The 25,843-nt window shown below is 34.8% G+C and overlaps 2 protein-coding genes across 2 annotated transcripts in view; one reads left to right on the top strand and one right to left on the bottom strand.

Moving 5' to 3' along the window:
• LOC136032512 (uncharacterized) lies at positions 1 to 24,291 on the bottom strand. The gene is made up of 2 exons (XM_065712816.1): positions 24,093 to 24,291; positions 1 to 445 (listed from the first exon to the last, which is right to left on the bottom strand). Exons 1-2 carry the CDS (start codon positions 24,253 to 24,255, stop codon positions 129 to 131), a joined length of 480 nt encoding a protein of 159 aa, XP_065568888.1. The 5' UTR covers positions 24,256 to 24,291; the 3' UTR covers positions 1 to 128.
• The window catches only part of LOC136032317 (trypsin-1-like), a 251,733-nt gene that overhangs the window by 119,887 nt on the left and 106,003 nt on the right, over positions 1 to 25,843 (top strand). The gene's annotated exons all lie outside the window — the stretch shown is intronic.

Genomic DNA, 25,843 nt, shown 5'->3' on the forward strand with positions numbered 1-25,843 from the left:
TCATGAGAAATATCAATTTATTTAAGTTCAGCATTTGGTTTCAACAGAAAACGGTTAAAGAATATTCACAGAACTATTCTTCCGCTTGGAGCAAACTAGTATAATCTCACAGTATTCTTTCTCAGCTTTTAATCACCTCTTAGCACAAAGCCTATGTCCGGTGCATGATGAGACATCTCTTCCTTTGGTTCGGAGGTTTGTTTCGCCTCTTTTTCATATAAAACATTATAAGCTGGCGGATTCTGCATGAGAGGTGCAGAGGGAGGGGCAGTTTCTCTTTCTTCTCTCACAAGACCTTCTTCTTCATGTCTTTGGGTTGGTAATTCCACCCTTCCTTCTTTTAGTCGCTGGCGAAACGTAAGTCCATACCATATGAGGTAAACGCCAACCAATATTATACACGATGCAACAAGAGCTCCGATAAATTCTTCCTCATTTTCATCTTCTACAAAAGAGTCTTTTATTATGCTAAAATAATAACACAAACAACAACACCTCATGCTACAGTAAAAAAAACAAAAAAAACAAACAAACAAATTTAATTAAAAGTGACCTTACGAAATATTATAAAAAACCAATAGATATTAACACAGAACCTGTCACAAATAGACCTATAAGATCAGCAGCAAAAAAAAGCTAGGCTGGCATTAAAAACGTGTTTTTAAATCATTTTCTTTCATTTCAATGAACTACCTCGTTTCATAACAATTTATTTATCAGTCCTGGTTGAACTTCGCTGAGGTAAGGATGCTGGGACTGTTTTGAAAAACTGTTCATTTTAGTTTTATTGATTTTATCCTCTTGTAAGTTGTTTTTTCTTATTTGCATTGCTGAGGATGGCCCTTGGACACAGGGCCGAAATATTCATTCCAATTTATTTCTCACTGTCTTAAAAAATTCCCTATTGTTCTTCTTGTTTTTGGTGTTTGTGATGGAAAGCCAGTGTGGTCTTCGTCGTTATTTATGTCTCGCTTATGGGGAGCAGTTAACTAATGATATATTTTACTTCATTAGTTTATGCAAAAAAACACGCTAATATTGTTAACCAACAAAAATTCTTGTAATCTTGCAAATTCGAAAATCTTATTCCCAAGTCTTTAAGATTCAGATTACACTTAAATACCCAAAAAGAAGAGCGATTTGCTCACACATTACAATTAAAAACATTAATGCACATTATTAAAGATAAAAAACAAAAAAAGATACATTATTTCCTCTGAAAGGAAATCGCTAGAAAAGTTTTTATTCGAAAATTTGTCTTCTGCTGATTTTAACCAAGTTGCTGGATTGGAAAGAAATTTATTTAATTCTGATTTCCGCTTATCAAGGGAACGACTTATTAAAAATTGGAAAACCTACGAAATGAATCATCAATAAATAACCCTATTTATGCTCCAAGATTCACTCCTGGACCGGCTGTGGTTAACTTGTCCTCTAGAACGCTTGAATCATTGGAAATTCAAACTCTCGAAAAAGGTCCAAAATTCTCTTTTCTTCCAAAACAAGCTCCTGTGGCGGATTTGATTTATTCTCTAGAGTCTTCTTTGCACAAATTTGATCCATCCATTTCCAACCCAGACGAAGTTAGGGCTTCTCTTATTGATGCACTTTACAATAATAAAAAAGGCCAATCCTCTCGCCAATATAAAACCAGATAATTTGCGTGACCTAAGAATTCTATCCAATCCTCGCAAAGATCCGTCCATTATTATAACTAAAACAGATAAAAGCAATTCTTTGGTTGTCATGGATACGAAAGATTACGACGCAAAAATTTATGCACATCTAAATTACAAAACTACATATAAAAGAATTAAAAGATCTAAACCAAATAGTAAAATTACTCCACAATTATATAATAAATTTTTTCCCCGAGGCAGCTTTTGCTCAAAATTTTATGGTCTACCAAAATTACATAAGCAAGGCATTCCTTTAAGGCCAACTGTAGCTTGTACGAAAGCCCCCGCCTCCAACATTGGAAAATGGTTGTGTACAGCCTTCAAACCTTTGCTTTTTTCTCCAAGATCTTATATATGTAATTCAGTTGATTTAGCTGAAAAACTCAAAAACTTAAATATTTCAGAAAATACAATTATCAGTAGCTTTGACATCGTGTCTATGTATACAATATTAATGTAGCAGAATCCGAGAAATTATTAGAAAATAAAATAAGTGAAAATTATGACTTAATAGACGTCTCAGCAACAGATGTGACGTTTTAATGACCTTGTTTAAACTTTGTAACAACTATTCAATGTATTTCCAATTCCGTAATTCTTTCTACCAACAAATAAATGGCTTACCCATGGGCGCGCCTCTCTCCGGGTTACTGGCGAATATTTATGTAGAGCATATTGAAAATTGGGCATTAAATTCATATTTTTTGAAACACGTCTTTTGGGGACGTTACATGGATGACGTAATTTTACTTTGGAATTATGGGGAAAATGAATTTGGTTTTTTTTTTTAGATCACCTTAATACATATGGATTATTCTTTATGGTTGATTGTGTATGACTATGCTGTTTGACGTATGTGATTGTATGGATGAGTAGGGTTAAGGCCTCATTCAAGTGCTGGTCTATATTAAGGCTGGACGGACTCGCAAAGAATCTTCCTATACCTCCCATGTTAAACATTTGGAGTTTGCCTGACGTTCCTGAATTAGTGATTTTGGCGGTTTTTATGTCAATAGAAGTAAAAAAATCTGGTGAATATTTTGGCATAATCAAATCTTAAAGCCGACAATTATTTTTTTTATAATTCCAAAATAATTATAAAACCTGTTTCGGGTTTGCATTCTAGATTGCTATGCTTGACATTGTTGTTGTGGGGAATAAAAAAATAGAGCAAAAAATTTTCTATTCATCAATAAGAAGCTTTTTTCTATAATATATACCTCCTGGCTGCAGTCCCTTCAAATACTTTACATATTTGTGTTCCGAAATCAAAATTTCCCCTCAAAAGGTTAGATTGAGCTGTAATCGGAGCATCTAAGAATGCAAAAATTACACCAAGGGGCTAACCACTCGGATTGTTCAGGAGCGATTCAGTCAAGCATTATTTAGTTCTAACCTGTTTAAACAGAGTCTAGAGAAGAAGTAAGGTGCAGACACCAAACTGCCGGTTAATGAATATATAAGAAAATTGTATTGTATAAATAATTAAGGATAAGCTGCGTCTAATCCTAGAGATAAATTGAACACAGCACAAGGGCCGAATAAGAAGCAATAGTTTTATTTTAAAAAGATTGATCTATCGTTTTGGTTTAATTAAAATAAATTCAGGACAAATTTATGTATTGTAGTATAAGTACAATTTTGCATAATCTTCGTACTGAAATAAGAATTAAAAATATATAAAACAAGCTAATTAATAACTAATGAATGAAACAAAATAACTAATGAACGAAACAAAATGTCCCCAGAATATTTAAATTTGTTATAGCAAAACCCGAGTCTTGCTGTAGAACTACCAAAGCAAACTACAAAAGCAGTCAATGACCAGTCTCAAGTCCAAGGCCTTTCCAAGAAACAATCCCACCCCTTGGCAAATAAACCCCAATAAAAATTACCCATACTAAAGTAGTCAAATGACCAGTCTCAAGTCCAAGGCCTTTCCAAAAAACAATTCAACCCTTTAGTAAGTGAACCCCGATAAAAATGGTCAAAACCCTAATAAAGTTCTTATATAGTTCTTGTTATTGACCACAGTAACATGGGAAAAAAAAGAAATATACGAGGGCTCCATTTGCCAAATGTGCAGGCCCATCGTGATAAGTTGAAATTAAATTATCGGGCTAGAGGCAGACCGCGTTTACCAAAATATATGTTAGAAGACTTAACGGATGCTTCGGTTCACGACGAATCAAGTTCCGAAGGAATTGGAACAAATTCCCCTTTTGTGTTGAAAGTTATCACTTCTGGAAGAAATTTGGGGTCAGACCTTCTGAAAGGCTCACGCTGGATTGTGGATCTGCCTTACCTTTTTGAGAATTATGAAAAGCTCGTGATTCGCCACATGTAAGTTTTTTCTTTGTCTTTCATTTTACGTCATTGATTTACTGCTATCAAAATTATTAGGATGGGGAATTATTCTGGGTTGCAATTAATACAACTTGTACCTTATTAATTCTTGATAATTGTCTTTTCTGCTATAGAGAAAGAATGTTCGATAACTTTTAAAGATATTTTCATCCCAAAACAGAAAGTTAAGAAAGTAACACCATCAGATTCAGCATATCACAGAACCTTATTGTACAAGTTTCAAGCTCCTATCTACAAGAATGTAGAATTTTGTATATTTTGCCAAAACACATATCCCAGATGCGTGTTTATTTATTTAATTCTTTTTTCCAAGGGTGATTATACCGACCCAGTGGTCTTAAAATTTTGTGAGAGGGCTCATTCAAATGGAAATGAAAAGTTCTAGCGCCATCAAAATCCTGTTTTAGCCATTTTATTCAGCATAGTTGAAAAACCTTATAACTATGTCTTTCAGGACGACTTACTCCCCCAAAGTCCCCATGGGAGAAGCTGCAAGTTAAAAACTTTGACCAGTGTTTGCACATAGTAATGATTATTGGGAAGTGTACAGACGTTTTCAGTGGGATTTTTTGGTTGGAAGGAGGGGTTGAGAAGAGGAGGTTATGTTGGGGAGACTTTCCATGGAGGAATTTGTCATGGGGAGGAAAATTTTCCATGAATGGGAGGGGGCAGGATTTTCTAGCATGATTTAAAAAACAATGAAAAAATAAATATGAAAAAGTGTTTTCAACTGAAAGTAAGGACCAGCGGAAAAACTTAAAAAGAACAAAAAATATTACACATATAAGGGGTTCATTTCCTCCTAATCTCTCACTCTTTACGCTAAAGTATTTTTTAGTAATTTCAATTATTTATTCTACGGCCTTTGTGATTCAGGGGTCATTCTTAAGGATTTAGGACAAAATTTAAGCTTTAGTGTAATGAGTGAGGTATTGACAAGTGGGCGAGCCCCCCTTATATACGTAATAGATACCTGCGAATATAGAAGTTCGTTAGGTAAGCTAATTCGTAAGTTACGTATATTTTTACTAATGAAAACAATCGTAAAAAACTAAAAGCTCTAGTTGCCTTTTTAAGTAGCAAAAAATTGGAGAGCAGCTGGGCCTCCTTCCCCGCTCATTTTTCTTAAAATCGTTCGATCAAAACTATGAGAAAGCCGTTTAGCCAAAAAAAAAAAAATTCAAATTTCGTTTTAATTATTCATCTGCGCAGAGCCGAAATCAAAACATGGATTAACTAAAAAAACATTCAGAAATTAAATCAAAAACGATTTTTTTAAATGAAAGGAAGGAGTAACATTAAAACTTAAAACGAACAGAAATTACCCAGTATATGAAAGGGGCTGTTCCCTCCTCAACGCCCCGCTCTTTACGCTAAAGTTTTTACAGTATTAAACAGTAGATCTTTAAAATTATATTTTTGGTAAAAAATAAGGAGAGGGGCACATTTGAAGGAAGACCTAAAAAATTCAGAAAAGAACTTAAAACAACCATAAGTAGCTACTTATACTATTCCTAAGAGCGAATGCTTCGCTATACCCCACCCCTCGCCCCTCTTTAAGCGACAGTTTATAGCCCATTATATATTTCCCCATTACATTTTGAAATAGCCCCACTTTTTACTTCTGTATTAATTTATGACGAAAGCTAATCAATCGGCGGAAAAAATGAGTCGCGCTATTCTGAAATAAATAAAAAAAAAACAAGTTTTTTTAACTGAAAGTAAGGAGCAACATTAAAACTTAAAACGAACAGAAATTACTCCGTATATGATAGGGGTTGTTCCCTTCTCAACGCCTTGCTTTCTACGCTAAAGTTTGACTCTGTCTCACAACTCTCCATTTAAAAAAAAAAAAACTTGCCAATTTGAAAAATAAAAAAATATACTATGACGTTTAGGGGTGTTTCCCCTTATTTGCCAAACTCGTAACTCGAAGAAGAGGGGGATATGTTGGGGGAACTTTCCTTGGAGGAATTTGTCATGGGGGAAGAAAATTTTCATGAAGGGAGCCCAGGATTTTCTAGTATTATTTAAAAAAAATAATGAAAAAATAAATATGAAAAAGCTTTTTTCAACTGAAAGTAAGGAGAAGCATTAAAACTTATAACGAACAGAAATTATTAAGCATACGATAGGCTCACCTACTCCTAATACCTCGCTCTTTACGCTAAAGTATTTTTAGTAATTTCAACTATTTATTCTACGGCTTTTGTGATTCAGGGGTCATTCTTAAGAAATTGGGACAAAATTTAAGCTTTAATGTAAAGAGCGAGGTACTAACGAGGGGGTGAGCCCCTTCGTATACGTAATAAAAACATGAGAATACAGAAGTTAGTTACGTAAGCTAATTTGTAAGTTACGTATATCTTTTACTAATAAAAAGATTCGTAAAAAATTAAAATTTTTAGTTGCCTTTTTTAAGTAACCAAAAAATCGGACGGCAACTAGGCATCCTCCCCCGCTCCATTTTTTCTCAAAATAATTCGATCAAAACTATGAGAAAGCACTTTAGACAAAAAAATAAATATTAAAATTTCGGTTTAATTATTCATCTGCGGAGAGCCAAAATCAAAACATGCATTGATTCAAAAACGTTCAGAAATTAAATAAAAAAAAAAAAAGTTTTTTAACAGAAGTAAGGAGCGACATTAAAACTTAAAACGAACAGAAATTACTTCGTATATGAAAGGGGCTGCTTCCTCATCAACGCCCCGCTCTTTACGCTAAATTTTTTACTGTTTTAAAAAGTAGAGTTAAGAGAAAGAGTCAAACTTTAGCGTAAAGAGTGGGGTGTTGAGGAGGAAACAGCCTCTTTCATATACGGGATAATTTCTGTTCGTTCTAAGTTTTAATGTTGCTCCTTACTTTCATTTAAAATACTTGTTTTTTTATCTAATCATTAAAAAGTACGGATAAAGGTTCTGAAAGAATGTCTACAAAGGCTTTAAAGGATTTGAGAAACAAACTAGCTAATTTGATCCTCCTAACTCATAAAAGCATATTGGTATTTTTAATCGTACTAATAAGAACTTTGTGAATTACTCGAATAAAAATTTAAATGATAGTTGAGATGCAACTGAATTTGGGGCACGGATTTTTACTTTGAATTTGATTTTAGGGAGTCAAGTGAGACTTAATTTTTCTTGGAATTTGGTTAGTAATTTCCGTTGGAATTTGGTAAATCGACACGGGTCTGTTTAGAGGGCATTTCCTGTCATGCCCCAAAGGATTTTGTAAAGTTTTGAAATACTTGGCTTTCCTGATTGGTAGTTCCAGGACAGTTTTTGGCTTGGTTACATACATAAATAAAATTGGGTGGTTTAATCTGACAATGAAATACAACAAACTTTCGGTTAGATCATATAATTTCCACTTCTCGCCCATTTCTAGCTATATTTTATATTTTATTTCATATTTTAATTACCCTACATCGCTCACTACTCTACATACTACCTATCCTTTTTGAAGCTATAGCACTTTCCTTTCTACCAAAACAATAAAATCGCTACTTTACTATTTTACTTCCTCACAACCAATTAGCATTTTATTTACAGGTGCCAAGACATCAATTTGGTTTCAAATATGATGTTTTCTAAAGAACATAGAGCTGGATTGCGCTCAAGACTCATCTTCAAATGCGAATCATGTCATGAGGAAGCCACAATTCACACAGAAAAACCCCTTGCTTCTAGAAGGCTTAAAAAAAAAGACTCAACGAAAACCGTAGTCAAAAAACGGAAAAGGACTGATTTTGATAGTGTGAATACTATCAGAAAGAAACACAAAACAGAAACAGGAACAGTAAGTGTCAACAAAGAGGTAGTGGTTGGTGCAATAAATGGTGGAATGACTCACGCCCAGGTTCAAGAACTTTTCTCTACCATTGGAATAAATACCCTGTCTCAAAAAGTCTTTACGAAATTCGAGAAAGAAATTTGCGTAGAATTGGAAAAAGTTCTCTATGACTATCTTATCGAAAATGGGAAAACCGAGCGAAGGATGGCACTGGAAGCAGGTGAGAAAATTCACCCAAATGGAGCTGTAGAGACATGTGTTATAGTTGATGGAAGCTGGTGTACACGAAGTTATGGGAATAGATATCGTGCACTCTCAGGCTGTGGAGTGGTGATAGGTTTCTATTCGAAGAAACTCTTAAATCTAGGAATTAGGAACAAATATTGCTGTACTTGCGTGAAATACAGGCATCAAGTAAATAGATCTGTTCCTGAACATACATGTTTTATGAACTGGCAGGGGCCCAGTACAGGTATGGAGTCAGATATATTAGTTGACGCATTCCGAATAGCAACATCCATGCACAATCTAAGATATACTCGATTTGTTGCCGACGGCGATTCGATTACCCATTCTGAAATTATAGCAAGGGTACCATATGGCAGAAATGTAGAAAAAATTGAGTGTGCTAATCATGCGTGCAAATGCTTGAAAAACAGACTATATAAGAAGCAGCATGAAAATGCCGAATGCAGAAGATTTCTTAGTGCTGCAATAATAAAGAAATTGTGTGATTTTGCCAGAAATGCAATTGCATGTGCCACCACAGAGAAGAAAAGCGTGAAGGATCTCATCAGTGCGCTGAAGACAATTCCTCTCCTTTTTTCCCGTGGCGACCATAGATTTTGTCCTACACGCTGCTCGTTTTCCGTGAAAGTTCTACAGGTCAATCCTGAAGACACCCCTAGCATACGACGTAAAAACTGTCTGCTAGAAAGCGTCTTTTCACTAATGCTTCCACAAAACTCCCTTCAAAAGAAATCAGGGAGCCAACCGGAGCAGACAAAAACTACGGCTCGAACACAACTGCTCCGGATCTTGATTCCAGTGTGCTCGAAATTGCAAAAACAGATTTTTTTACTCGTCTCCAATGTACTGCAACAGAAATCCTCAGTATCGAAATAGCCACTAGGCTTCAGAGAAATCCTATCGATAATAACTGGATAGAATACAGAAAAAACAGAATTACAGCTTCCGTAGCTGGTGCTGTTTGTAAAAGGCGGTTGAAGACTGTGGGTTCATTAGTTCGGCAGCTGCTGTATTCCAGAAACCACCAAACAAAGGCAATGGAGCATGGTCAGATGTATGAGCCTGTAGCTATTGCAGGTTTTGTAAAGAAAATGGGTTGCATTGTGAACTCTGCTGGGCTTTTCATTCAAAAGGAATATGGGTTTCTAGGGGCCAGTCCGGGTGGGATAGCAATTTTTCCTTCGGGTGAGAAGGCTCTTTTGGAGGTGAAGTGCCCTTTGACAGCAAAAGGGCTTACATTGGAAGAGTGGATAGCGCTTAAAAATATATGTATTGAAAAGAAAGTTAATAGTGAAATAAAGCTGAAAAGAACACATGACTACTATTACCAAATTCAAATGCAATTGGAATGTTGTGACATTGATTTTGTATACTTTGTAATATTTTTAGGGGAAGAGGAATTATATTATGAAAAGATTGGTCGTGACCGTGAATTCTGGTCGAACAAAATGCTGCCAAATCTACAAAAATTTTATTTTGAGGCACTGTTACCAGAAATTGTCGACGGAAGGTTGCCAAGAAGTATGGAGATACGAGAACCGTTTATATAAATCCAACTGTGCTAGGTATGGGTAGTTATCATGTGTCATTACAGTCTTATCCGAATACAAATTCAGATATACAAATACTCAAGCAACAATCGAACTTTAGAATATTTTTTAATGAACCCGTATGGATAAGCTAAATAAAAAAAACAAGTTTTTTTTTAACTGAAAGTAAGGAGCGACATTAAAACTTAAACGATCAGAAATCACTTCGTATATGAAAGGGGCTGCTCCCTCCTCAACGCCCCGCTTTTTACGCTAAAGTTTTTTACTGTTTTAAAAAGTAGAATTGAGAGAAAGAGTAAAACTTTAGCGTAAAGAGTGGGGCGTTGAGGAGGGAGCAGCCCCTTTCACATACGAATTAATTTATATTCGTTTTAAGTTTTAATGTTGCTCCTTGCTTTCAGTTAAAAACATGTCTTTTTTTTATTTAATATCTGAACGTTTTTGAACTAATGCATGTTTTGATTTTGGCTCTCCACAGATGAATAATTAAAACGAAATTTCATATTTATATGGCTTTCTCATAATTTTGATAGAATCACTTTGAGAAAAGAGGAGCAGGGGAGGAGGCTTAGTTGCCCTCCAATGTTTTGGTTACTTAAAAAGGCAACTAGAACTAGAACTTTTAATATTTTACGAACGTTTTTGCTAGTAAAAGATCTACGTAACTTACGAGTTAGCTTACGTAACGAACTTGTGTATTCTGTTAGTGTTAAATTTTAATGCTGCTCCTTACTTTCAGTTGAAAAAACTGTTTCATATTTATTTTTGTATTGTTCTATTTTGAAATAAGGCTAGAAAATCCTGCGCTCCCTTCATGGAAATTTTCTTCCCCACGACAAATTCCTCCATGGAAAGTTCCCCCAACATAACCCCCTGTTCTCACCCCCCCCCCAACCAAAAATCCTCCTGAAAACGTCTGTACATTTCCCAATAACCATTACTATATAAACACTGATCAAAGTTTGTAACTTGTAGCCCCTTCCACGGGGATTCTGGTGGAATAAGTCGTCCCCAAAGACACAGTTATAAGGTTTTTTGACTATGCTGAATAAAATGGCTATCTCACAATTTTAATCGGGTGACTGTGGGAAAATAATTAGCGTGGGAGGAGGCCTAGGTGCCCTCCAATTTTTTTAGATCACTTAAAAAGGGTACTATATACTTCATTTTTTATATATAATTCACTTGTATATAACTTCATTTCCGTTGGAATGAGCCCGCTCGCAACATTCTATGACAACTGGTTAGATATAATCACCCCTGGAAAAAAAAATCCATATTTTTGCTGATAGAAGCTTAACACTTCCATGGTAGGGTTCCCTGATAGGCTGATTCGGATGGGTGTAATTTTGGTTTTATTACTTTTATCGGGTGTTTCCCTCTATTTTCTAAAATAAGGCAATTTTTCTTAGACTCGTAATTTTAGATAGGTATCTCATATATTTAAAGTCAGCATTAAAATGCGATTTTGTTCATGTAGCTATTGGTATCAAAAATCCGTTTTTTAGAGTTTTGGTTACTATTGAGCCGGGTCGCTCCTTAGTACAGTTCGTTACCACGAACTTTTTGATAAAATGAAATAAATTTGTAACTTCGCTGCGAGCAATTATTTAAATTATATTTTTCTAAATAGGTCTGCATGAAGTAAAAACCCGAAAATATGTACTTTTTATTTGTAATTTCCACAATTTTATACCGCGTCTCCTGGCAAATAATGATGACCAGACCACAGGCACACACGCAGGCGAGGGATTCACCCACCTTAAATTTGTATAATGCTTAATTTTGTCAGCGAAATGTTTAATTTTCCTGTGTTTTCCTGGTATTTCTTTCGTAAGAGCTGAACCCCCCTCCTCCAAAAAAAAAATCTCGAATAATAATTTCTCTAATTTTCTGCTCGAATAATATTTCTTTTCCAAATAAATATTCTTATTTACTTGTCGAATTACGAAGAATGAATATACATTAGTCGTAATTTTCAGTGAGAAACCCCTTGAGTTTAATGACGGCAGTGAAATCTGATAACCTTGAGTATTTGTGTGATATGCCGCGATTGAAAAAGAACTAACAGGCAGTATAATTTTTGGAGGAGCGTCCGGCCTTAATCACTAATTTAGGAAAACAGTCTTCCTTTTCTCCTTCTGTCTCTCTTTTTTTTTTTTTTTTTTTTTTTTTTTTTTTTTTTTTTTTTTTTTTTTTAATGTGCTTGTGCTGTTGCATTGGTGATTTCTCTTTTCGTTATATGATAGGAATTTACAGTTTACCTTAGAAATTGAAATTGCAAATAAAATCTTATTCCTAGATGTTCTAATTATTCGTAATTTAGATGAACTCAATTTTACTATTTACAAAAAACCAACACAAAACAATAGATATTTGCATTTTGAATCAAACCACCCCCCCACAAGTTAAAAGAGGTGTCGTAATATCTCTCGTCGATCGTGCCCTAAACATTTGTTCTGATTCCTGCATTACAGCTGAACTAGACTTTATCAGGGAAATACTTTCTGGAAATGGGTATCGTCTTTTATTTATTAATAATACAATTAACCGTAGAGTGAAAAGACACTCCCATAAAATCAACGATAATTTACCATGTGAGAATCCCCATAAGCCCCAAAACATAATTTACCTCCCATATATCCCAAAAATCACTGAAAATCTTAAAAAAGTATGCACACAAAATAATCTATATGTTGTATTTACCAACAATTTGAAAATCATAAATCTCCTCAATTCTGGTAAAGATAAGACTCCAGTTACTCGCCAAAGAGGTATCTATCAAATACCATGCGATTGTGGCAAATTCTGTGTAGGGAGAACCCACCAGAATTTCGAGAAACGCCAACAACAACATAAAGAAGATATCACCAAAGCTCTGAATTCTAGTATTACTCCTGTTTCTTTTGATTCTGCTTTAAGCAGCCATGTTTTCGAAAATCCTAGCCACAAAATACTTTTTGAAGAATCTGCCATTATTAGCAATGATCTAGGCATAAAGCAAGTAGTTCTAGAAGCAATGAAATCAGACTTAAGATTAATAATAATATTTCCTTAAATAGGGATTTAGGAGAATATTCACTGAATGCTCTATACACAAATTTAATTAAAAATAACCTTATGAAATATTATAAAAACCAATAGATATTAACACAGAACCTGTCATAAAGAGACCTATAAGATCAGCAGCAAAAAAGCTAGGCTGGCATTAAAAACATGTTTTTAAATCATTTTCTTTCATTTCAAAGAAAATGTTTCATACCAATTTATTTACCAGTCCTGGCTGAACTTCGCTGAGGTAAGGATGCTGGGACTGTTTTGAAAAACTGTTCATTTTAGTTTTATTGATTTTATTGTAAGTTGGTTTTTCTTATTTGTATTGCTGAGGACGGCCCTTGTTCATGGGGCCGAAATATTCATTCTAATTTGTTTCCCATTGTCTTAAAAAATTCCCTACTGTTCTTCTTGTTTTTGGTGTTTGTGATGGAAAGGCAGTGTGAACTTCGTCGTTATTTAAAAAGACGGATGCAAACGGACATACAAATGGATACAGATACAGAGTACTAGAAGCAGACATGGATGGACACAACAGGGTTTGCACCAATTTGCTCTAAAAATTTTCAAAGTCAGCTAAAAAAGTATTCTTTTTCACATATCGTGGGTTTGAATATATAACTCCTTTTTTAAATTTTGTTAATTTTTTTTATTTTTTAGTTTTTAATTTCTTTATTTGTTTTTTTTTTTTCATTTTTTAATGTATTAATTTTTTTAACTTTTTTATTTATTTTTTCAATTTTTTATTTCTTTATTTTATTTGTATATATGTCTACGTGGTCTTTAATTCTGAGGTTTATAATAGAGCTTGTTAAAAATGACAATTATTAAAAGTCAAAAGTTTAGATGGCAACCCTTGCATAGACATGAAACACGTAGAGGGTGGCCGAAAATGGTCTTGCTCCGAAGATGTGCCCTCCTGCTGCTTTTTCATTCCATTTTTTCTCAAATAATAAAACGTAAGGTTTTAGGGTCTGGGTTTAGAGGAGGGCATGCATGTTGGGGCTTTAAATAATCGTAAAAATGTACTTTATTTATTTGTTTTTCTACATAGTAAAAAAAAATCCCTTTGGAATACATTTCGAAAATTCGCCATTGATTAAGTTTGGGCTTGCCACTAAAAATAAATTTCCATACGAAAAATCTGTCATGGAATCTACCTTTCTAAAGATATCTATAATGCACATTGTTTCTAATTGGTAAGGCTGATATATGATAAAAGTGGATATCGAGAATCAGCAAAAACCGTGTAATTTTGTCGAAAAATTAAAACATAAAATAAATTATACATGAAAACATTTGCAATCCATAATTCCAATCCAGAATAATTTGAGTCCTGGGGAGGGGTAAAGGTGAAGAAAGTTTCTTTTTTTTAAAGAACGTCATTTTTATTTCGATCTAAAAAATTATATCTGATTTCTAGTGTTGGTCCTATCAAGATAAGAGTATCGAAGCTACTATCTTTCCCGTTCCTTTAAAGTTTCTTTGTCAGGATGCTAAGATAAAACAGAGTATAAATAGCAAAAATAGAATAAAGAAAAGTCAAACAACGCATCATAATGGAGATGAAAAGGACAACGTCGTCACCGGTCATCATTTGGTGATGAAAAAATTAGCACCACGTACTTCTCTACCAAACCTGGGTCATTTGTATTTCATTCATCTCTCTTCTATTACCAACATTATTGAAAACTGGTCATTGAGCTGGGTTGGAATGAAAATCATGTCGACCCTGAATGGAATGGGAATAGGTAAAAAAAAAGGGTCCAATGAAATTTAGGACTTCATAGAAGGGGGTAAAAAGCGAAGCTTTGGATAGAATGTGATAGAGGAGGTGCACTGACCTCGTGTGGCTTGTTGCTTCAATGAGTTATTAGTAATGGTAGTTATAGCAGTACCCAGAATTTTTTAATATGTAAAGGAGCTTTTTGAGACGTCCGAATTTGATGCAGATAAGGTTTAGCCAGTGTTGCATTTATTGTTGTTTTTGTTTATATTTATATTTTGTAATTCCTATTTATATGTTATTTTAGTATTTTTGTAATATCGTTATTTTCAAAGAAAAACAAAATAAAGAAAGACGAATTGTTGTGGATTCTCAAAAGGCTTTTTCCGTGATAGAAATAAAATGTTGACCCTAGTTTTATTTTTAGGTCCAAAAATAAAGATAAAATAAACTAAATTCTGATTAAATAGATTTTAGCAGACAACTCTTCATGCATCAGCTTTGATCTTTGAAGTCAATAATTTAACCAAAAGCTAACTTTTTCAATATGTTATGTTTTGTATATCTTGAAAAAACAACTGTCTTCTCATTATGCATTTCTAATTTCATTAACTTTAGAGTTGCTGCTTACACTAGAAAAAAGAACTCGGAAAAGACGGCACTCCCCTGAAAGATCAAACTTATATAAAAAAGAAGTTGAGTTGTAAGCCCAAACCTGATAAAATGTTCTTCACAAACCCTTTGTACGGACTGAAAGAAAAAAAGGGGGGGGGGGGGACTGGAAAGCATATTATTTCGATAAAAGCCGTTTTAAACACCTGTTGCATACATAAATCAACTGACTGACTGGAATAACAGACAAATAGTAATTTGAAATACTTTTAATTCAAAAAAAGTTTTTAAAACGTGTTTTTCTTAAAAACACGTTTTTCAACTTTTGGTTACTATGGGCTGTGGTTCGCTCTTTACTAGGTAGCAGCTACTGCTGTAACCATGATGGTTTTTCCTGGAATTGATGTTTCCGGATTGGGTTTGGATGTTCTTCTAGGCATGAGTTATGTAAGTTTTATTGAATACATAATATTGTTGATTTTCCTGGTGGGCGACCGGATTTCATTTTTTTTTCGTTTTTTTGGTCATATTGTTTTTGTTGGTATATTTTCTTTTCCTCCACTGTTCCTTCCTGACTATGGAGTATTTTCGTTGTTGTAAATTTACTGTTAAATAAACAAACCCAGAGCCCTTTCCCTCTTAAAAACGAGAAAAAAAAATCAAACAAGCCTGTTTAAAACATGTAAATAAAAAGAGTCGATTTGACCAACTGAAATATTAAGTACTTTTTAACGCAACGACTATACAAAAAAAAGATCTGTCGTCCAGCGCCAATTTTCAGTTCTAAGTTAATGTAAAGCAATCAAAAATAATAGTACAGAAAGAGTTACGTTAGGTTCATAATCCAATGATTGCGTAGCCTATTATTTATACTTATCATAAAACTACTAAAACCGAACAGTAGTAAAATTGAAAGGAAATGTTTTTGCACGAGCGTAAACAGCAACATTAAATCTTGAAGCAAACAGGGATTACCTGAAATAGGAGAGGGGCTCCCTCTCCCAATAATGTCCCTAATGTCTGGTTTTACAAGGCTTTTCAACCATTTATCTGTTTCTATTTTCCTACTCCTGATTTTTTTTTTTGTTTCAACAGTTTTTGTTTTTTGATATTTTTACTTTTTGCACATTCCAACTTTAATTTCCTACATCAATTAAGAACATGTGTCAATAAGGTCAATTTTTTTAATATATTGGGCGACAAAACGACCTAGAATTGAACAATTTAAAACACTAATCGTTCAGGCTTTATCCCGACAGTACATGGGCAAATGCTAAAAATGTGAAGGTAATATAATTCGGTATTATCAATCAGTTCGTAGGAAAATGGAAATTTTGGACTCAAATAAGTCATCGGGGGATACGAGCTTCCTTCTCAGACAACAAGTACATGACAATTCCTGGGATAGGAGACCCGTTAGTTGAGCCCCCCAGTTGCAGAATATAAGTTATGAAGGTCATGATCCTTTTTGTAAAATTTGTATAATACTGTCGGGGCAAATTTTACTGAACGATTAGTGTTTAAATTGTTTAATTCTAGGTCGTTTTGTTGCCCAATATATTAAAAAAATTGACCTTAGTGACACATGTTTTTAATTGATGTAGGAAATTAAAGTTAAAATCTGCAAAAAGAAAAATAGCAAAAAGCAAAACAAAACAAAAAGCAAAAAGAAAGAAAAGTATAAATAATAGGCTACGCAATCATTGGATTATGAACCTAACGTAACTCTTTCTGTACTATTATTTTTGATTGCTTTACATTAACTTAGAACTGAAAAGTGGCGCTGGACGAGATATTTTTTTTTATTCCATTTTAATATCTTTTTACGTATAGTCGTTGCGTTAAACAGGACTTGATATTTCAGTTGGTCAAATTGACTCTTTTTATTTATATGTTTTAAACAGGCTTGTTTGATTTTTTTTTCTTTTTAAGAGGGAAAGGGCTCTGGGTTCGTTTATTTAATAGTAAATTTACAACAACGAAAATACTCTATGCTTGAACCATCCAGGCTTATCTTAGTTTCACCGCATTTTTGGAGAAACTAAATTTCAGCAGGGGAGGCAGACTGGGGCTGAGGGGAAAATATAGGTCTAGGAGGGGCAGTTGACCCCTTTGCCCCGTAGCAAATTGCACCCCTGACCTCAACCCAACTTGAAACTTAGTGGCTGGAGAAGTGTAGGCATGCGATTCTGGAGCTACTCAAAGTTGTATACTTAAAGAAAGATGACTTTTTATTATACTTACTTATTCAAATTATTTACTAGATAATTCCACCGTAATATTCTCTCCGCACGTAAGATTTTGCATCCAAAGAGGAAGAAAGACAAATGAAAACAATTTTTTAGGAGAATTCAGGTATCCCAAAATTTGTGTAACGAAAACAATAGTAGTTTATAATACCATTTATCGTACGTACACAAGAAATGATCTTTTTTAAAACTTCGATTAATTTGTGAGTAATGAGGGGCTTTGCTATGTTGGGATATGTCAAACAACTCCCTAAGCCTAAAAGAACATTTCTGTCGAGCAAGAAAAAATTTCCACAAGCATGTCGATATGCAAACCTGTCCGCTTAGTTAACCTTTTTTGTCAAAGCTACTCGCCTAGAGCTACTTTCTTGAGTGCTATTAATTTTTTTATTTAAATAAAAGAATTAAATACCTATTTCATCTTAAAAAAAATTATAAAAGAAACGACACTTTTGTTTTGATTTTTCTTTCCACACTGAATTTACTTTTTCCTTCTATTCTTGTACGGCTTCTTCGTTCCGCTCAATGATAAGGGTTGAGGTGTCTCATCTCCCCTAGATTGGGGGTGATTAGAAATCCGGGAATTCGAAATTTGACTATTTCATTCAAAAATTCTTTTTTTTAAATCTTTGGAATTTTCTATTAAAAGTGTCAATTACAACTTGGGGAATGATGCGATTGAGGATTTATCTTCAATTATCAACCCCCCGCTCTTTACGCTGAAGTTTTTTTTTTACTGTTTTACAAAGTAGAATTGAGAGAGTTAAACTTTAGCGTAAAAAGCGGGGCGTTGAGAAGGGAACAGCCACTTTCATACACGGAGTAATTTCTGTTCGTTTTAAGTTCTAATGTCGCTCCTTACTTTCAGTTAAAAAGACTATTTTTTTATTATTTAATAACAATACAGAACAGCAGGCCGGCTTGAGGATGGCATAGACTCACTTTGCATTCTATACAGCTTATTGTAATTATTTGCAATTATTTATTGAATAAATGTAATTACTGTCTTTGTTGATGTCGTTTAGACATTAACTTTACACTATTAGAAAACTGAAAAAAGGATCCAAGGGTTTTAGGGTTCTAACTATTCCTCTCTATACATCATTATTTAATATATTAGAGTCGAAATAAAAAAAAATATTAAGAGTTGAAAATCTTATAGTTCCAGGCACTTTAAACAAAGGTTCAGTTAGGAAAAATTTAATTTAAAAATTGATTTAATCTAAAAATTTAATTTTATTTAAAAATTTAAATTTTATGAGAGGTATCTAGAACAAGAGCTAAGAGCTCATATGGCACTTGTGACAAGGTCGGAAGAGCCAAGAGGTCATATGGTATGAGCTCTAGCGAAATTCTAAGAATTAATAGATTGCTTTAAAAGGAAAATCAGAGGCTTAGTGCCGGTTGAGATTTAAAATAAGAGCTCTCAGCCACGAGGTCCTTCTAAATATAAAAATTCATTAAGATCCGATCACCCACTAGTAAGTTAAAAATACCTCAATTTTTCTAATTTTTTTCTGTCCCTTCAGCCCCCCCCCCCAGATGGTCGAATCGGGGAAAACGACTTTATTAAGTGAATTTGTGCAGCTCCCTGACACGCCTACCGATTTTCATCGTCCTAGCACGTACAGAAGCACCAAACTCGCCAAAGCACTGAACCCCACCCCCTAAGTCCTCCAAAGAGAGTGGATCCAATCCGGTTATGTCAGTTTCATCCTGATCTCTCCGCTTTAAGTGTTTTCCAAGATTCCCCCCCCCCCAATGGCACTGGATCCGGTCGGGATTTAAAACAAGAGATCTGAGTTTTGAGGTCCTTCTAAATATGAAATTTCATTAAGATTCGATCACTTCTTCGTAAGTTACAAATACCTCATTTTTCTAATTTTTCCGAATTACTACCCCCCCCCCCCCCCCAACTCCACTGAAGAGAGAGGATACGGTCCAGTTATGTCAGTCACTTAGCTTGGACTTTTTCTTGTGCTTATTCTTCCCACCAAGTTTCATCCTGATCTCTCCGCATTAAGCGTTTTCCAAGATTTCCGCGCCCCCCAATGACACTGGATCCGTTCGGGATTTAAAATAAGAGATCTGAGTTACGAGATCCTTCTAAATATGAAATTTTATTAAGATTCGATCACTTCTTCGTAAGTTAAAAATACCTCTTCTTTTTTAATTTTTTAGAATTACCCCCCCCCCCCAACTCTCCCAAAGAGAGCGGATCCGTTCCAGTTACGTCAATCACGTATCTAGGACTAGTGTTTATTTTGCCCACCAAGTTTCATCCCGATCCCTCGGCTCTAAGCGTTTTCCAAGATTTTAGGCTCCCCCCAATGTCACCGGATACGGTCAAAATTTAAAATAAGAGCTCTTAGAACCGATATTCTTCGAAACATCATATTTCGATAAGATCCGATCACTCCTTCATAAGTTAAAAATGCCTCATTTTTTTAATTTTTCAGAATTAACCCTCCCCCAACTCCCCGAAAGAGAGCGGATCCGTTCTGGTTATGTCAATCACGTATCTAGGACTTGTGCTTATTTTTCCCGCCAAGCTTCATCCCGATCCCTCGACTCTAAGCGTTTTCCAAGATTTTAGGTTTCCCCACCCCAACTCCCTCATTGTCACCTGATCCGGTCGGGATTTAAAATAAGAGCTCTGAGACACGATATCTTCCCAACATCAAATTTCATTAAGATTCGATCACCCGTTGGCAAGTTAAAAATACCTCCTTTTTTCTAAGTTTTCCGATTTTCCGATTTCTTGGTTAATACCAAGTGCCATAAAAAACCAATTCCAGCTCATTGAGCTCTAACGCACAATAAATGAATAATCAATTTAAAAGGTTTTAGTAAACGGTTTTGAACGCAATTCAATAATCGCAATTGCCAATGAACGCCAAAAATTAAAAAAAACTCAATCATAATTTTGAACATGGGGTTAGTCTCAGATCCAGTCCCTAAGTCCAACAGTGTTGAACTTTCAATCAATAAGAATGAAGGCTCATACAAATAAGATTCAAATATAACTCTTGATACAAGAACAATTTCAGCGTCTGATCGCCACCTTAGGTCTCATGAGCAAATGAGAAAGTTACCTACACCAGGGGGAAATACACAGGGTGGCCACCCGTAGCAGGAAAGTGCTCTTTTAGCCCTATTATAATCAATTTTTTGACTATAGCACCAAAAATCGCTGAGTAGATCGCTTTGCACTTTATTGGAAACAAAATATGTTTAAAATATTTTCACTTTGTTTGTACTTGTTTAAAATTTTCTTACTACATATATGAAAGGGGAAGTCCTCCCCCTTGCACTCCAATTATAGCGCGAGTGTATGGTGCCCTTCTTAAGAGTAACAAGAGTAGGCAAGCAGCCCTTCTCTCAAGCCCATTCATATTCCAAACGTAAAAGGTCAAAATTTTGTAACAGCCATTTTGTTCGGCATAGTAGAATGGTCCAGCAACTATGTCTTTAGGGAAATTAGCCATGTCACCCCCCAGAATTATGCAATTGACCGATTATACTTTAAAACTAAATGTTTTTTTTTTACAAATGAATCAAAGGCATTCTGTTAAATCGTTGCCAATCACATACCTCAGCAATATATCGAGAACGACTAGGGGTATTAAACTGTGGAGATACTACTATTATTGCTTCTGCTCTTACAATGTAAATAAAAAAAAAAAAAAAATGAAAGTGATCAAGGTTGTCGGAGAGCATAGATAGAATCTTTTGGGAATGATGTTAAGTTTTATTTTTCAAGTAAACGTCAGAATCTGCAAAATTAAATCGAAAATACTGTTTGTGTCAGGATTAAAAATTGTTCATAAATTTTTCCAACACAAATAGCAACCCATACTATGGATTCTCATAGAAGAAAACTGGAAAGATATGCAATACTTAAACTTACATGAAAAAGACTATGTCAATAAAAAACGAACAAACTTTAATTAAAAAAAACAATTTCCACACGACAAATTTTTCAAAGTAAAGTAAAGAGCTCCATTAAGCTAAGAATGAGCAAAATAAAGTCAAATAATCTTTCAAGCATAAGACTACCACAAATCGTTATCAATAAATGAATAAAACTCAAAAAGATCAGAAATTACAATAAATAGCCGAGTCAAACTCAAAACGAGCAAAAATCAACATCAATAGGGCTTATAACCCCTATACCATCTAAAGACCAGAACACAATTTGCGCTTTACTGAACACAAATTAAGTTTGAAATGTTTTCACCTTACTTTCATAAGTAAAAATTATCAAAATCTTAACGAAGCAATATCAGTATACATCAATTTAACAGACAATCCACGATCATTTGTTTTTTTTTTCAGTGAAGTTCAGTATAGCAAAGATTTGTGGTAGTCTTATGCTTGGAAGATTGACTTTGTTTTGTTCATTTTCTGCTTAATGGACCTCTTGACTTTTCTTTGAAAAACTTGTCTTGCGGAAAAAGTTTTAAATTAATTAATCAAAAGCACTTGATTTTTTATTATAACATGTTTCTTTCGACAGTATCATTATTTTGGCTAAAAATCACTATTGTTATTGCTTAAACCCGACTGAATTTCACCAGGTCAAGAATGTAATAAACCAGTATTCAAGGAAGACATGACAAATCACAAGATACAAGTAAAGAAATATATTATTAAAGTATATCTGAAACCGTCAATGGGGAGAGGTGGCGCACGTTTTCATAAGGGGGGAGGGGGACAAACGCGAATATGGTATTGGGAAAGAACATAAAATTAGGAATCTAATTCCATTTCATGTTTTAGTCACCATATTTGGCTCCTCAGTTAAGAGCATATTAACTACCGTGACAATTGTATCGCAGAAAACCTTGCACCAATGTTACCGTTTTCCCCAGGTATAGTTTATACCTTAAAGTCAGGGCTGCCATCTGTAGCACGGAAGTTTTTAGCACAATTACAGTCAATTATTACACTATAGCACCGAAAATTGCTGTATAGAAAGCAAATTTGGGAAATTGTGGCATTTTACCAACAGGCCGTGATGGCAACACTGCTTAAAGTGTGCGTTTTGTGACCTGTATATCTTGGCAGTGTGGCTTGCAGTGTTTGAGCATTTCTTCCTTTCTTTAAGCAGAAGGAACCACTTTTATATTTTAGGGAAGGAGTAGACAGATGAGGTTGGCAACAGCTCTCAAAACTCTCATTTCTGAAAGTTTATTTAAAAATCACAGCTTCTTTTAAAGTTTATGGAGGGTCAATACCAAGGATTCGGTAACAATTAGAACTGAAAAATATCTTCCAAGGCCCTAACTTGGGCTGCTGTCATTTTTAGGATGCCTACCTCAACTACATTTAGTTCCTAGATTGCAGTTTATAATGAAACACCGCCAAGAATCACATCCACTTAGCAGTTACTCTTATTAGCGCATAAACCTAAATTTGGTTTGTACTGACCAAGCCCTTAGAGCAGTGATGTATACAGGGTATTGAGAAGGGGCAAGGGGCTAGGGATGTCATTTGATCACTCCTTGACTTATTTGCAGTCGAATTTCTTTTTTTTTCTTGCATTTATGCAAACTTTTTGCAAAAACAAAAAGATCCAAACTCCAACCAGCCTCCTTCTTGAATTCTTGGCGTCACTGCACTACTAACCTGCACAATAATCTCTTTATTCCTAGTTGCGTTGCTACGTGGGCTAACTACGAGTTAGACTGGAATTTCGGTAAAATTCTACTTTAGCTACTTTTGGCTTTCTCGGAAAGGGGTTAGGTTAGGAAAATGAAACTTTCAGGGATAGTTCTACAGACTAAAGTATGTCCCGAGAAGGTATTTTAAAGTACCTACATCCTTTCCTACTACCTCTATAACAAAACACCTTTCCTTCAAAACACCTTCCCGGGACATAATTTGGTAAATTTTCGTTGTTCATATTATTGACTGCGTTTTCGAATATTATTGACTGCGTTTTCGAAAATATGAGAGCCGACGGAAGAAGGTGTAGAATGGTTAGGTTATTTTAAGCCTTTTTATACCCAAAACTAGAAATATTTTGGTCATTTTCAAGAGCTCAAAAAGGGCTTAAATTTGAATTTGCAATAGAAGCGACTATGGTAAATGTTTAGTTTCGTTCCAAGTGCTCTAAAGTGCGTATTACTGTCTTCAGCAAGATTTTGATGATCGCATATTATTTCATTGTCATTATTAGAGAAGGGCATTCATTTTTTAGCTTTCTAAAATCCCCCTCCAGCGAGATTAAAAATGCGTGAAGTGGGCTTGCTTATAGGTAACCTTACCTATAGAGCGAAGTGTATTAGTATATGAGCCCCGCGGGCAGTGGGACGAGGTCTGTATTCTATATTTATTCAACAAAGAGTGACAAAAAAACTCAAACGAGGTTTATTAAATAAATATAGAATACAAACCTCGCCCCGCTGCCCGCGGGCTCATGAAATAATGCGCTTCGCTCTATAGGTTATGTTACCTGCAAGCAAGCCGACTTTACACATTTTTAGTTTGCCCCATGGTGGAGGGTCAACCAGAAATGGAAGCGCTTCTAGAATTAGCATTTCTAAGTGCTCTAAACTAAACATTTTCAGCGATTATTATATTCGTAAAGAGCTTAAAAAAGGCATCATGGTATGTTCAATTTATTCGCAAGTCAATAATATGAAGAACGAAAAATTTGCCCATACTTTAGCCTTTAAAAGCTTCCCTGAAAGTTTCATTTTCCTAACCTAACACCTTTCCAAGATATCCAAAAGTAGCTACAGTAGAATTCTACCAGATTTTCAAGGTTAAGTAACCTTTGTATTGAGACTATGCTAGAACTTACCATTTCCTAGAACTTTTGTTGAATTTGTCCTTTGAGTAATATTTTTAAGAACCTTTAATACATTTGCAAATTGAGGATCCTTCCATAACTGTTCCTCTAGGTTTGAATATGGTGATGCGCCCCTGTCTTTATCCTGATTTATTTGTTCATAATAAGAACCCATTTTGTTCACCGAAAATTCCAAAGCGAACTGGATTGCTGTTTATCCCTGAGCAACATATGTAACGTATAATCGACGTTTAAATGCTTGTCCCATTGCATAGCTTTGCATTTAGGCAAATTCAGAAATCATGGGTTTAGCCGAGATTGGGCATTACTCCAAATCATTTTTGTGCTATCATTAGTCAGAGTTTAGAATAGCCGATGCCAGGCACGTAAACAGGTTTTTTGGGTCGGGAGTGGGGAAGGGGAGGAGAAAACTTGTCCATATGTAATAGGTGCTATAAAAAAAAAAATAATCGGGACTCCCCTTCTTCCAGTTTACATTATGCAAGTTCCACACAAAAATATTCCCAACTCCCCTAAATCACCTAAGTCAAGGTTAGACAATCCATAATTGATTTTCATTTAATATCAAGGGCATTGTTTGGGGGGGGGGAGTTGCCCCCCAATAATGTGAAGAAGAAAAATTATTATGTATCTCATGAACCTTGACTATCCAGATATGAGCCACTCTTGCCCCCCTACTAATAAAGATAATGGAGATTCGCCCCTGTCTGTTATACAAGGCCACCTAGGCTACCCCTTCGTCTTTTTTTTTTTTTTTTTTTTTGAAGAGGACTAGGTATTTTTTATTATATGCCTTTTAATTTTTTTTTCTGTGGGGTTGAGGTTCGGATAACTATTTATTGTACGAGAAACACTCGAGAAGTGAAATTTAGTTAATGCTATGGAAATAAAATACAATATGACGAAAATATAATACTTTATTAACAAAAGTGTGAAAACTACAACAAAGAATTATGGAAGGGGGGCCGCACAGAGCGCATTATATTGAAAACATAACCTAACCAAAATACCAACTAAATATTTGATTAAAATACAGCTACGATGTATTTCGCCAGCGAGTCGAAGCTAATCGTCTGGTATTAGCACCGTGGAAAACGGGTTATTTCTCATGTTTGCGATCCAAATTCTCAAGTGTTTCTCGTTTAATACATAAGTACAGAGGTTCGTGTTATCATAGCAGGATAAGGTAGATGTTAAAGAAAACCCTTTGCTTGGTTCTGACCTGTACTTTGGCTCCATGCTATTTAAATTAAGCAAAAAAATTTTTTTTTATGATACTTCAGATCGGAAAACCTCCTGATATACGCCTAGTGGACGTGTTCTCGATTGCAAGGAGTAAACTAGTAGCATATACATCTGTGCCACCTGTGTTATCTGTGTCAGATCTTGTACACGGGAGGTAATTACTCTTACTTCTTAGTCCTAGCCTGTGACTCTGTGCACTTCCATCACAGGGCATCCCATTCAGAGTTGCCACTAATTCCATATTTCCAAATTATTTTCAAATTTTCACTAAGGATTTATGTTCAGTAAAATGTGCCGTAATATGCGTAATATGTCGAACAAATCTCACTAACAACGACATTTTTTTTTCAGAATCCAAGGTCGTATCCAGGGAGGGGATTTGGTGTTTTTGGACCTCCCCCTCAAAATGTTTCTTCGACCCGTAAAAAAATAACGAAAGTGAAAATAAACAAATTTTGTAGATTTTTTTAAACATTTTTTTTTGCACCTTCCGCTTC

The sequence above is a fragment of the Artemia franciscana genome, chromosome 10 (assembly GCF_032884065.1).
Source record: "Artemia franciscana chromosome 10, ASM3288406v1, whole genome shotgun sequence".
Taxonomy (NCBI): Eukaryota; Metazoa; Arthropoda; class Branchiopoda; order Anostraca; family Artemiidae; genus Artemia; species Artemia franciscana.